This window comes from Nicotiana tabacum, chromosome 17 (assembly GCF_000715075.1).
Source record: "Nicotiana tabacum cultivar K326 chromosome 17, ASM71507v2, whole genome shotgun sequence".
Lineage (NCBI taxonomy): Eukaryota > Viridiplantae > Streptophyta > Magnoliopsida > Solanales > Solanaceae > Nicotiana > Nicotiana tabacum.
The window spans coordinates 66,493,571-66,507,862 of record NC_134096.1 but is presented as its reverse complement, the minus strand read 5'-3'; the positions used below and the strand labels follow the sequence as shown (position 1 = coordinate 66,507,862).

The 14,292-nt window shown below is 35.4% G+C and overlaps 2 protein-coding genes across 2 annotated transcripts; both read right to left on the bottom strand.

The window, feature by feature from the left end:
- Positions 1-2,382: 2,382 nt before the first annotated feature.
- Positions 2,383-5,779, bottom strand: LOC107801441 (high affinity nitrate transporter 2.7). Its single transcript, XM_016624766.2, has 2 exons — positions 4,261-5,779; positions 2,383-2,644 (listed from the first exon to the last, which is right to left on the bottom strand). The coding sequence occupies exons 1-2, from the start codon at positions 5,418-5,420 to the stop codon at positions 2,404-2,406; spliced, it is 1,401 nt and encodes a 466-aa protein (XP_016480252.2). The 5' UTR covers positions 5,421-5,779; the 3' UTR covers positions 2,383-2,403.
- Positions 5,780-8,892: 3,113 nt separating this feature from the next.
- Positions 8,893-11,188, bottom strand: LOC142171910 (uncharacterized). The gene is made up of 5 exons (XM_075235630.1): positions 11,018-11,188; positions 10,667-10,882; positions 10,286-10,499; positions 9,337-9,836; positions 8,893-9,237 (listed from the first exon to the last, which is right to left on the bottom strand). The coding sequence occupies exons 1-5, from the start codon at positions 11,186-11,188 to the stop codon at positions 8,893-8,895; spliced, it is 1,446 nt and encodes a 481-aa protein (XP_075091731.1).
- Positions 11,189-14,292: the final 3,104 nt, after the last annotated feature.

Here is a 14,292-nt window from a genome sequence, read left to right as displayed (position 1 = left end):
TTGCAATCGGTTCTATCACCTTGGCTATTTATGAAGTGAGGAATGGACATAGTCGGCCCGCTGCTGCCGAACCCCAAAAAGGTAAGATTTCTCTTGATTTTAACTGACTACTTTTCTAAGTGTGTTGAATCAGGTCCTTACCAGAAAATTGGCGAGCGTGAAGTGGTAGACGTCCTGTGGGAGAACATAATTTGCAGGTTCGGGATACCAAAAGAGATAGTCTGCGACAACGTGCCACAATTTATAGGCGCAAAGGTCACAAAATTCCTTGAAGACCTGGAAATCAGAAGAATCAAATCATCACCGTACCACCCGAGCACAAACGGTCAAGCAAAATCAACAAACAAGGTGATTATCCAAAATTTCAAAAAGAGATTGGAAGCAGCCAAAGGCAAATGACTCGAAGAGCTGCCGAGTGTACTATAGGCGTATCGAACAACGGCCAAAGTCAAGCACGGGGGAGACTCCTTTCTCTCTTGTGTACAGAGCAGAAACCTTGATCCCAGTGGAAGTAGGAGAACCTACCCTGAGATATTTCCGGGCGGATGAAGAAACAGACAATGAAGAAATGATGGTCAAATTAGAGCTGCTCGGCCAACGCTGGGACTTGGCACATATAAGGATAGCAGCCCAAAACAGAGAATTGAAAAAATATTATAATCGAAGAGCCATCCTCCGTTATTTCAAATTAGGAGACTTGATTTTAAGGAAAGTATCTCAAAACACTCAGGAGCTCAACGTGGGAAAGCTAGGTATGACGTGGGAAGGCCCCTACCGAGTTTCAACTGTCACCGGGAAATGATCATACAAATTGGAAAGTCAATACTGAGTAAAGTTGCTAAGCAACTGGAATGTGACACCTGAAAAGATTGTATTGCTGATGAGCAACGCCTATACTGAAAGTATGTGCTGCACTCTTTTTCCCTTCGTCCAGATTTTGTCCCAATTGATTTTTACTGGCAAGGTTTTTAACGAGGCAACAACGGAAAGCATACTACGAAGGAAACATCGTCAGCAGAAGTAAGAACTTTAAACAACAATGCATGGAAGCGGAGAATTGCTACGGGATGATTAGATAATCTATTGATCGGTAGCAAAGTTCCTACCGGGAAGTAAAGTTTGCTATCAGGTCAAAGGTTACCCGACCGTTCACGAGCGCAAGCCACTGGGGGTGGTTAGATAGTATTTGGCTCTATAGCAAAGTTCCTAATGGAAGTGAAGTTTGCTATCGAACCAAAGATTATCCAACCATTCACTGGTGGAATCTTCAAAGGAGCGAGACTTCCGGCGTTCAAATTGATGTCACAATTTAGTGTCAATATAACATGGTCTAATTCAAAATGTGGAAACTTGACATATTTGGCTCATGTATTACCTAAAATATTTCTCATTAGCCGAAAACTATTCAACCAAAAGTTCAAGGTTTAATTCCGTGATCTTCGTGCTATAGCGTATTTGAAGTGCACATCATAAACAGGATCCTTCTGTAAGAAAACACACTGTTTCTGACTGATTAAGATACACTGATACTCTGTAGTTTTTTCTGTTTAATGTTAACCGCATATAAAGTTGCGGAATATCCGTGGCAAAGGCATCATCTTTGCTCAAGTGCAAGAATTCGAAGAATTTAAGCTGCTGTTAGTTGCTAATCATATTCGTTTGAGCTAGTTTTAGAAATGGGAAAATTTCAATTTTGGTCCCTTAATTATTGCTCGTTCTGTCCCATTTATGTGATGCGCAGCTATCTTATGACTTGTTTTAGATTACAAACTTAATTTTTTTTTCCGCTTAAATTTCATGTCCAATTAAACCGCATCAATTAAATGGGAGGAAAAAGTAATAAATATTAGTTTGAGTATAGGTATATCCTACTAAACATATTTAATCTTCATGCTGGTAGTCCCTTTGCGCGCTGTCAAAGATTTTGTTAACAGAAAGACCAAAATCGTCTAATTGTATTAATTAAAGGTAAATAGTTTTTAGTCGGATATTACAAGGACTAAAATCGAAATTTGCTAAGGATAAGTAGCACTATTATCCCTTCTTTTTGTGTGTGTGTTGAGTAATATGGCAATATATTTGCTGTGTAAATCTCATAATAAAGGCAAACAAGTATTTGACCATATAAATCCATCAGAATTGATGACCTCTTCATGGTTTTTGCTCTTGAAAGCCACTTTAATTGTATTACTATAAACACTCCAATACACCAGTATCATACCAAAACTACACATAATAATAATAATAATAATAATAATAATAATAATAAGAAGAAGAAGAAGAAGAAGATTGCTATTTAAACTCCTAGCTAACTTAATTTCCATATATATATATATATATAGCACTCAATTTACTTTTTGGATCCTACGTGAGTCCTGAACATTCAAAAGCAGTCGCAAAATCTTAATCTATTTGGTGAAAGTTTTCATCGTCTTCATATATTGAAAATCCACAAAACATCCCGCCCCACCTGGGGAAATAGATAAGGGTAATCGGCAGAGTAAAGACAAGCATCATTAGTCCCATAATAGATATGCTCGTTTGGGTTGAGAATTTGGAGGAACCTGAAAATAGTAGTAATTGTGTTATCACTGCTCCTAAAGTCCCACCACTTCCCGTCATCCCTGATATCACTCCTAATGACCTACAATCACAAGAAAATATATCAAATTGGACCCGTAAACACATATCAAATCAATAAACGCAATCGTAAGTCAATCTTCTCAAAATTTGGGCTTAAAGAACTGAATCAACACAGGTCAAAATAATACGTCATAACTCAATTCCTCTAACATGACCCAAGCATCCTCCCTTGTTAGTTTGCTTTAAGAAAATGTGAAAGTGGATATAGTTCTTCAGTTCACATCATTCTCTCTCCAAATATAAGTTTATATGTTTGAATTAGAGTAGCATTTTGACTTGTTATATTACACTATTTTTGTCCGTTTTAATATAATAGTTTAATGAAACATTTCTGGTCAACCTGTTATGTCAAGTCAATAAACAACTCAAACTTGGATGGACTAGACAAATTACTAAAATTATGTTGATTTTACCACCTCTAAAATTAATCTCGAAAATAAATGTGAGTATTATGAGCATAGTTTCTTACTCCACGTTTAGTCTACGTGTCCTATTGTGACTCCTATAGTATGACTATGCTTTTAAGTATCCGAAACCTAAATAATGGTATTTTGGACTCAAAATACCTTTATACAGTCTTTTGGCAGCAGTCCTAGGAATTGTTGAACTGTTCTAAAGAGGAAAAATGACAAAGACTCTTGGCCTTACGGTGCACTCAACAGTCCTAGTAAGTCAGGGATCGAGGAGATGCACCTTTCTTAGCTTGTGCGAAAAATATTTATTTATATTTTAAAATGGTTGGATTTGCCTATTCCCAATAAATTCAGGTGAACATTCAAGGGAGTTACTGTATCCTTTATCATTGAGGTAGGTTCCCTCTCATGTCCTAATGGAATAATTAATAGGAGTTTGGACATAAATTTTCTTTTAAAAAAAAATATTTAGAGTTAAGTTAAAAAAATATATATTTAGAATTTAAAATTATATTTGAACATTTATTTCACTTGAAAATATTGCACTTCTGTGAGAGAAAAAAATATTTTTTGGAAAATTTTTAAAAATTGGTCAAAAGCACTTTTTGATTTTGTAAAAATCATTTTCGCAAATTTTTCAAAAACTTACAAAATTTCATTGACAAACACTTTTTTTTTTTGAATTTTATAGGCAAACGAGGTCTTAGTTTGTTGCAGTTGAAAGAGGAACAACAACAAACCCAATAGAGTTACACAAGTGAGGTATGTGGAGGATATATACATACATTATCCCTATCCTTAGGAGATAGAAAGAATATTTTCGGTAAACCCTCGGCTCAATAAGATAAAAAAAATTAATGAACAATATCAACGTCTACAAAAGCAAGAAAGATAATAACAACAATCTAAGAACCCAAAAAATAAACAAAGGAAGCAATAACAACAAGCATCCGAAAAATTCCCCCACGTATATCAGTTAACGCTAACTAATAAAGAGTTTACTTCCGTATTTCCAAAAAGAAAAAAAATAGCTGACACCATCAATTGATAGAGTTTAACTATGATACTAGTTTAACTTGTACATTATGATATCTGGAGTGATGTAATTATTTGTAAATAATGACTTGAGCATTCACAAATATTGAACCGTCAGTATATAAAATACTAATAAAAGAAATTAAGATCAGGAAATTTGTGGATTTACCTTTTGGAAACAAAAGGCACAATACCAAATGTGAGGCCTGAAGCAGCTTGAACAAACAGAGAAAAACAAGCCATTACCAAAACAGACACCCCAACTGTATTCACTCGCCCAAGCAGTACACACAACAATCCAGCCACCGTTTGCACCACCCACAAACTCCATAACCTCCCTCTCATCCCAAATCTCTTCCCCATTTTATCTGAAATAATCCCACCTACTGGCCTCGACACACAATTCGCCAGCCCAAAACTCGCCGCAATCGCCCCTGCTACATCAATTTTTACATGAAACCTATTGTAATAATACTCCGCTATTATATTATCTGTAGTTAATTCAACTCCAAAGCAAAATCCATATGTTAAACCCAATATCCATCCCCTGTAATTCTTTAGCCCATTTAAAAGTATGCTCAAAATATTTTCACTAGGCTTGTGGTATTTAGTTCCTGTTATTTTCTTGCGCTTGTAGTTACCATCAGGCAAGTCTTGGCCGTACACTAGGACCATAATTGCTGTCACGGCTTGAAATATTGCAGGGAAAATAAATGCAATACGCCACGAAATAAATGAAGGTATGTTTAAGCAGCTTGTAAAGAGTGAATATACGAGTGGCATGGCTAATTGGGTCAGACCAGACCCAACATTGGCCCAACCCGCAGCGAAACCATTAGCAAGCCCAACAACACATCCAGAGAACATTGAACTCATCCAAAATTGGCTAGCCACGAAATTTCCCAAGCAAAATCCGATTAAAAACCGAACCAAGATGAAGCCTTGTGGGGAGGAGATGAGACAAGTGGAGAGAACTATTGGGGCAGTGAGGAGAGACAGCGTGGCAGAGGCAACACGTGGACCGAACACGTCACATGCGGGGCCCATAGCGAGGCGAGAGAAAATGGAACCAACGAAAGAAGCAATTCCAGCTCTTCCTATGTCAATTTCAGTGAGATTAAGGTCTTTACGAATGACTTCAAGAAGTGGGGGGATAGCAAAAGTGGAGAAGAAACAAGAAAATAGAGAGAGCCATGCAAGGTGAAAAGCTCGCATGTGAGGTGAAGATAATGAAAATGGACAAAATTCTGTGGCTTTCTGATCATAATCTACTGCTATAGAAAAATTAAGGGACTGATCAATTTTGGAGTTTGATTGTGTTTGTTCCATGGCAAATTGTGAATAAGGAATTAATATCCTGAGAAGTTGGAGCTAGCACTTGAGCTAGGGGGTTACTAATAGTGAAGGGAAACGTGGGTGGATTGGAAAATTAATGCTTCAGTCATACTACATAGGAGTATATATTTGTTGGGAAAACAGAGGTTCGAAGCAATTACTAGCAAGTGTATTGTGAATTTTGATTTCTTGCGCTATTTGACAAAAAATATTTATTATATTAAGGTTACATGGAGGAGTTAAACTTGTCGTCTTTTTCTTTTGACTCCATCAACTTTTGTACTATTAATTAGTCTAAGACTTCTAATAGTCGCATATTTGAATTTGTTTGAACTTTTAACTTTATATGGGGACTATAGATTCTTAGTTTGGGACGGAGCAAGAAAATGAAGTAACAAATTTAGTAGCTTTTGCTTAGATCGTATTAGAAAATTTAATTAAATATATATATAAATATTTAATTAAATTTAATAATTAAGACGAACTATGAGTTCGATAAAAAATTCAGAATTCATAAACTTTAAATTTTAACTCGCCTTTATTCTGAGTGTGTTAAATTATGTGAATAGTTATAAGAACTTAAACTAATGAAAGAAATTATACTTTTTTTTAATTTATTTTAAGTACGTAACACGTGCTCTTATAACATGCAGCTTCACTTTTTTCTTTTCCATTTGTCCGAGCACGTAAGTTTTAGTGGTTAGTAATGGGATTTGAATCAAAACATTATTATGTTGAATTATGTGAATTGTCTAACTTAAAAAGTTAAGATGACACAACGAGAATGCGTTTATCTATTTATTTTAAACCACACCAAAGGAAAAAAATTAAATGGACCTTGTTGACCGACTGTTATATATTCTTGTAATTTGTTCTCTGTTCCTCTCTTCAATTCTTACAATCCTTATGGTTTGGGCGGGGACGGGGGCGGGGCGGGAGGAGAGAGATTAATTATTCACACTCGATATTTATAATAAATAATTAATTTAACTTAAAGAGTCACAAATTGAAATATTGAAGTGGGAGAAGATTTATTACCTAGTTATAGTTAAAGTTATAAAAATTTATATGTAATTAAGACATATTTTTGTGTTTATTGGTATGATGTAATAAATTGATATGCATATGTTCCCTAATTTCTGGACGTCGTGTTATAGCCAATTGGTGAACAATCATCAATTATCTTATAAATATAGAGATGCATCATATTACAATCATTAGTGAAAATATATAGTGGTAATCAGATTAAGGATAATGGCATGCTTATGGGAAGAAATAATACTTTAACTCATAATGTTGCGTGGAGCCGCGGATTAATCCGGACGAAGATTTATGGCGCAAGTAAATCTTCCCATATATTCCCATTAAGAGACAAATTATTAGAGAATAATATTATTTCATACACTATTTTGTACTAGTGACAAGTTTAATTTCTATGCACTACATGTATAACATTTTTTGCACTACCGAATTAGTGTGACCTGCAATTGCATATTAATGTGTATTGCACGCCTATTTTAATAATTCGGAAAATAAAATAAAGGGTACCACTTCCTCTATTTCATTATTTTATACTTTTTTTTTAATATTTAGAAACAATTTATATTTTAAACTTCTCATTTAACCTTAATCTAATGATATAATTTTATAACATAAAAATATTATATAAATTATTTAAGATCATAAATTTTAAAATTGTACATCTATGCTTATTGGTATCCACCAATGTTAAATGCAGTTAAGTCAAGTTAACTCATACACCACGATTATAAAAAAAATATTAAATGCAATTATGCATCCATAACTCTAAAATCACGGGGACCGCCACAAGGCAAGCGGAACCACCAAGCATGTCTGTTAAATATCATGTTGTGACCATTCAAACTTTGTACTTAGATACAAGTACATATTTGAGTTACCATGAAATCCTCTAGACCTTGCCTGCTGGCTATGCGCATGCCACTTTTATAAGAAGGACTTTAAGCAAAATTTAATTTCAGGGCGATTAGTGTGTAAAAGGTTGTATGTGAAAATAAGGTGTATCAAAAGAATTTGCGTATAATGAAGGGATTGTTACACAAATAGGTCGTAAGATTCAATTTTTACTTTTTTCTAATCGGTATACATAAATTATACATTAATTATACATAATTATGCATATATTATACGTGAATTGTGTGTGTGTATATATATATATACATACGCCGACTATTTATAGTTTGAGAGATCAGGTGAGCGGCTATTTGAGTTAATTTGTCTATAATGAAGCTGGAGGAAAAGTATGTATTAAGCCTGATAATTTTCTCAGAACGGAGAATCTACAAACTGCCGAAGATGACGACATTCTCTCACCAAATGGCAAAGCGGTTACTCCTTATTTTATGCACCCTATAATAAGAATGACTTTATGCAAAATTTCAGGGACTAAGATATGGCCAAAACCCCACAAAGAAAAGGAAGATAGTACCATGATGTGATATGCATATATCCACAAATTCCTGAACGTCATTTTGATGGCCAAAGCCGGAAAAAAACCAATGTCTCTCTTGTTCCTATTTCTCGATGTTGAGAGCTGTCATAAAAATTGAGTAAACACTCCCCCGGAAGAGAATGTTAGATTATGGGCAAGGAGGAAGATTGAGAAATGTAGAAGAGGAGAAATCGAAATTGTATTCTTCTAATAACAATGCCATTGTCCAATACAAGGTTATATGGTGCTCACTAACTAAATGACAGCTCATACACAGATATCCACTAACCACTTTAACTAACCCTTTTAACTAACTCTAAAACACCCTATACTTTTATGATGTACACTTTGGTACCCCCTATATCCCAAGACTCCCCCTCAAGTTGGAGGAAGGAAAGCATTGAACACTCCTAGATTGGAAAGAAGAAAAGAGTGTTGAGCAACACCGAGTCCTTTTGTCATAAGATCAGCAGACAGTGAGTCGAAGATAGATCAACATGTTGATGTATTTCAATAGTCAACTCCTGCAATAATCCAACTAGCCAAGTAACCTCAGCTGCTACTACTGCAAGGCTTCTATATTCAGTTTCAGCTGAGCTTCGACTCATTGTCTGCTGCTTCTTAGACTTCCAGAACAATAAGGAATCCCCCAGTTTTACAACATATCCAGTTATCGGCCTTCATGTGTTTGGACGTGCTGCCCAATCAGAATCACAGAAGGTAGAAAGATGAGTAATAGGGCCCCTTTTGAGAAAGACACCAAGACCAGGTGAACCTTTAATATACCTGACCACTCTAAGTGCAGCAATTAAGTGTGACTGCTTAGGATGTTGCATGAACTAACCCAAACCTTGTACTGCAAAATAAATGTCAGGTCGTGTGATGGTCAGATAGAGTAACTAACCTACCAACCTCTGATAACTTCCCACATCCTGTAGTTTTTCATCACCATTGTGCCCTACATGTTTGTCATACTCTGTAGTAGTGAGTTTTTGATTATTCAATAGGAGTGGATGCAAGTTTGACAGCAGCTAGTCCTATGCTGGAGATTAACTCCGGTGCATATTTTCTCTGGTTTAATAACATCCTCTTATCTGATCTCATTACTTCAATGCCTAAGAAATATCTGAGTTCACCCAAATCTTTGACTTTAAAACTGTTGTGTAATGTACTTTTGGACTCTTCCACAAGGAAAATATTTCTACCAGTGATCAAGATATCATCAACATACACCAAGATAATTACAATATCATGTGTTGTCTGCTTAGTGAACGGAGAGTGATCATATGCACTCTGCTGATATCCTGCTCCCACTAAGGCATCTGTTAGCTTAATATTCCACTATCTTGAAGCATGTTTCAGGCCATAGAGTGATATCAATAGTCTGCAAGCTTTATTTTTCCCCTGTCATTGAAAACCCTGTGGCTAGACCATGTATACTTCTTCATAAAGATCCCCTTGTAGGAATGCATTATTGACATCTATTTGGTAGAGGATCTTTTGGTCCATAGCTTCTATCCATCTTGGATCATGTGCAGCTTCCTTAAAGGATTGTGGTTCAGTTAGAACTGAAAAAATATTGAGATACGACTGATATGCAGGAGATAGATGATCATAAGAGAGGGCATTTGAGATTGAATGGGCAGTGTTAGTGTGTGTCTTAGCAGTAGTGATGTAATCTTTAAGCCAAACAGAGGGTCTTCCTTGTCGACTAGATTTCCTAGTCTCTACTTTTGTAGATGCTGGTTGTGAATGCATTTCTACTGTTCCTGCTTCTTCTATTGTATCCAAGAAAGGTTCCTGGACATCTGTTATCTCAGTTACTGGTTCAAGGACAACATGAATATGATTCTCATTTATTGGAGCAGCAGTTGCAGTCTCATGTTCTTCATCAGAACCTGCATGATCTATGTCTGTTTCCACACTAGCATTCTCTACTTCTGTAACCAACAACTGGTTAGGTTGTGGTTGGTATGTTCTGGGTTGTGGTTGGAATCACAGGTGCATGTGGTTGATGCATATTTGCTTCTACAACTGAATGTTAAAGAGTGAATAGATCCTCTGTACAATCTAAGTCTATAGTTCTTTCAAAAGGAAAAACTTGCTCTTTAAATACTACATCTATGCTAACAAATATAGTTGTATTCTCTAGATCATACAGCCTATAACCCTTTTTTTGTTTCTGAGTATTTAATAAGAACAACCCTTTTAGCTCTAACTGTGAACTTGTCACCTTTAGGCAGGTTACTCGCATAACATAAGCAACCAAATACCCTTAAGTGATCTATTTTGGATGGCTTGCGATACAATAACTCATAAAGTGATCTTCCTTGCAAAATACTAGTGGGCAGTTTGTTTATCAAGTATACTGCAGTTCTTACACAATTACCCCAGAACCTCCTAGGAATCGAGCTTTGGAATTTTAAGGCTCTTGCAACCTCCAGTATATGCCTATGTTTCCATTCAATCACCCCATTTTGTTGTGGGGTGTATGGACAACTACTTTGGTGTATGATTCCCAGAGAAGCAAACAAACCATTGCATTGAGAGTTGAAGAACTCAGTACCATTATCTAATCTAACAACTTTCACAGTAGCTTCAAACTGAGTGTTTATCATTGCAAAAAAGTTCTTTATTACAACAACTACTTCTCATATGTAGGTACCTTATGAGGTCCCCAAATATCCATGTGTATGAGCTGAAAACAACTACTTGACCTGGTCCTACTAAGTGGAAACTATAGTTGACATTGCCTTGCCAAGTGGCACACCTCACAATTGTCCTGCTCTCTAGCTTGTATCTTATTCTTTAGTTCTGAAATATGCTGCATAGATTTTGTTGATGCATGACCTAGCCTCAAATGCCATAGTGCTGTTTCTCCATTTTCCTTCAAAAAACTAATTGCTGCTGTTGGTAAATTTTCTTTTATCAAGTATAATCCGCTGTTTTCTCTACCAATCCCCATCACCTTGCCATTGTAGAGCCCCTGAAATATACAGAAATCAGGGTAAAAACCAAATGGGAAACATAACTGTCTAGTGAGTTTTGACACTGACAATAAGTTAAATTTAAAATCTGACACATACAGAACTCCTTCAATAGTTTTATTCCCTAAAACTACTGCATCTCCTGTATGTGTAATTTCTGCTTTACTGCTTGTAGGTGACTGTACTCCATCTATTCTATGATCTGCTTTTCTAAGATTACCTAAAGCATTCTTGCAATGTGTCACATGGTGAGTACCACCTAAGTCCCCTATCCAAACATGATCATTAGCAGTTGCATTTGCCATTAAAGTGATAAAACCTGGACTATTGTTGGAACAGTCATTTGTGGTAGTCTTCTGCAACAAATTCACCAGCTGTTTTGTATTGATCCTTAGTGAAGAAATTTTCTTGTGTTGGCAGCATAAGTGCCTGTTTCTCCTCACTTGTTGCATTGTTCACATAAGTCATGCCTCATGTGTTTTGCCCTTTCTTCTTACTCCTGAAATCTGGTAGATATGCCATTATTTTGTAATAATTTTCTTTGAGGTGTCCCTTATAACCACAATAGTCGCAGATTAATCCTGGCCTCTTAGGTCTAAACTCATGACCTTTTTCTGCCAGCATTGTAAGAGGATCCTTCAATTTGTCTGTGACTACTAGAGTTCTTTGACTTTCTTCTTGTGTAACTATTGCATAAGCTTCATTCACTGTGATCACATGTCTTTTGGCCAAGACATTATTTCAAATATTACCATAACTTTCGTTCAATCCCATGAGGAACTGCAATAGGCGAATGTTCTTTAAGAGCTCTACTGAAGGCCTGGACTCCTCACAGTCACATGAGGCTAGAGGTGCTATGACATCTAGTTCATCCCATAGGTCCTTTCATTTTTGAATAATAGCTAGTGACCGAGTCAGTTCTTTGTCTCAAAGTCGCAATAGCAGTCCAAAGATGATAGATCCTTATCAGATTTGACCTATCAAATCTCTCCTAGAAATCAGCCCATACCTTTTTTGCATTCGATGCATTTACAATGCTAGACATTAGTTCATTTGAAACAGTACTACAAATTCATGAGAGAATAATTGCGTTACATTTCTCCCATTGCTATGCTCATTCACCTCTATACATACATTTTACACAAGATTCATCTACAAATCCAAGCTTGCCCTTTCCCCGGAGAGCCAATTTCATCGTTCTGCTCTACAGTGCGTAGTTTTTTGGACCTGTGAGCTTGAGCGAAATTAAAACGAATCCTGGAGCGTCTGAAGCTTGTAAAAACAACAGATGATTATGATCGAGTGAACTGACTTCGTTATCTGCCATGGCTGCTTGAAATTGAGCTCGGAATTGAAGAATTTCTTAGCTCTGTATTTCGCCTCTGTGTTTTGCCGGAAAAACTTGAATCTCGCTGGAAATAGATCGGAATTACAGTCCTACCGATTCCCGCTTTGATACCATGTTAGATTATGGGTGAGGAAGAAGATTGAGAAATGAAGAAGTGGAGAAATCGAAATTGTATTTTTTCTGAGAGCAATGTCATCGTTCAATACAAGGCTATATAGTGCTCACTAACTAAATGACAGCTCATACACAACTGTCCACTAACCACTTTAACTAACCCTTTTAACTAACTCTAAAACACCCTATACTTTTATGATGTACACTTTGGTACCCCTATATCCCAAAAGAGAAGCTACTAACTTGACATATTTGGTAAAGATAGTGCCTTTGAAATCACTCTTCGAATATTGGCTTACGCTTGTGGAGAGTGCAAAAGAAAAAACCAAATACGTACTCACAAACAGAATTGGTAACATAATGAGTAGCAAAACCAACGACTTGGAAAGAAGATCAATTTCCAATCTGCATATAGTCAGGCATTCCCATTATCCCATATATTTATGCCATCCCTCGTAATGTATTTAGCTTATATATCAATAATTCAACCTTTTCTTTCTAATCCGTGCACTTACGAATAAAGAAATTTCGATTCAGAGTGTATACTAACAAAATCACTTCTTCTTTGAACAGTAAAGAAAAACGAAGCGTACACGATTTTTCTAAAAGCCAACAGAAATAATCCACGTCTTATTAATGGGAGTCCAAACAAAATAATTTCTAAGCATAGTTGTCCATTTCATTTTGTAGTATAACAGTGCCACCAAATTAGCTATCCCCATCAATCGAGCTGTTGAAAGTGACTGCTCTTATGGTTCAACTTTTTGCACCCCGAAAATTTTAAAACGATGTATCTTAATAACTTTATTAAAAGTAATTGTTATTACAATAAGTGATCTAAGATTCAATATCTTTATATTTTCTGAGAGAGTATTACAAGATTGATGCCATAGTGTAAGTTTTTCTGTAAAGCAATGAGGATAATTTGTATTTTTGGTCTCTAGGAAGATAATAAAACACTCGATCATATTGACCAACCTAAGCAACTAACAAGAAAGAGAAAATATACAGTATGTTTTTACTACTCCTATTAGTGTTACTTTGAGTCTTACATGTTAAGATTAGTATTGAGTAACTAAAAAATATCTGTTTTATTATTTAAGTTTAATATGTCAGACTAATATAATTAAGTTTTTGTAATAATAATGGAAAATTTACCTAGCTAGCTATACTATAATAGAAACTTATCTACCACTTTTATTTAGGTTCTTACTTAATCACAATGTATAACTATAGTTACCATTTATGCACAAAATCATAAAAAAGAAGAAAATAGAAGATTCCTTAAATTTAGCATTTCATTCTCTCTCCTTCACTACCCCCTACTAAAAATTCGAATTTCATCTATTTTTCAAAATAGTTCACATCCCATTTTCTTTCCCTCGTAATTATCATCCAAAATGGGTACTCTCACAATGTAAACCAAAATGGTAAAAATTTGTCTCTAAAATTACAGTAGTAAAGGGTTCTCCATCGACATCCATTAAAAAGTTTCGAAACTTTGAATTCAATATTCGAAATTTTCGAATTTATGATTTGTTTATTGGGTGTTCTTGCAAATGATGGAGAATATACCTTGTAGTTTGTATCTCATTTTTGAGAAAAATTCGTTAAGTTTAGAGTTGATTTTATGTAAAATTTCAGATTGAAACTCGATTAAAACGAAGATGCTGGAATTGTATGATAAATGTATCACAATTATTTTAGAATTGCATCACAATTGTATTAAAGTTGTAAGTTACTTGTATCTGATACATTAATACCTAAAATAATATCCGATAAAATTAACTCTATACTCAACCAATCTCCCTCAAAATAGAGATATAAATTCCAATCTCCCTCAATCACTTGCAAGAACATCCAATCCAAACAAATCACAAAATCTGAAATTGTATGTATGTATGTTCGAGAGTCATATGTATTTTTGGTTTTCGAATGGACCAATTT

Excerpts from the sequence above, each read along its gene's own strand:
- LOC107801441 (XM_016624766.2), bottom strand. The coding sequence starts at position 5,420 with ATGGAACAAACACAATCAAACTCCAAAATTGATCAGTCCCTTAATTTT. Across the intron at positions 2,645-4,260 it reads GTGCCTTTTGTTTCCAAAAG|GTCATTAGGAGTGATATCAG; the intron begins GTAAATCCACAA and ends TTGTGATTGTAG.
- LOC142171910 (XM_075235630.1), bottom strand. The coding sequence starts at position 11,188 with ATGGCAAATGCAACTGCTAATGATCATGTTTGGATAGGGGACTTAGGT. Across the intron at positions 10,883-11,017 it reads TTACACATACAGGAGATGCA|GGGCTCTACAATGGCAAGGT; the intron begins GTAGTTTTAGGG and ends TGTATATTTCAG. Across the intron at positions 10,500-10,666 it reads GAGAGCAGGACAATTGTGAG|TTTGAAGCTACTGTGAAAGT; the intron begins GTGTGCCACTTG and ends ATAAACACTCAG.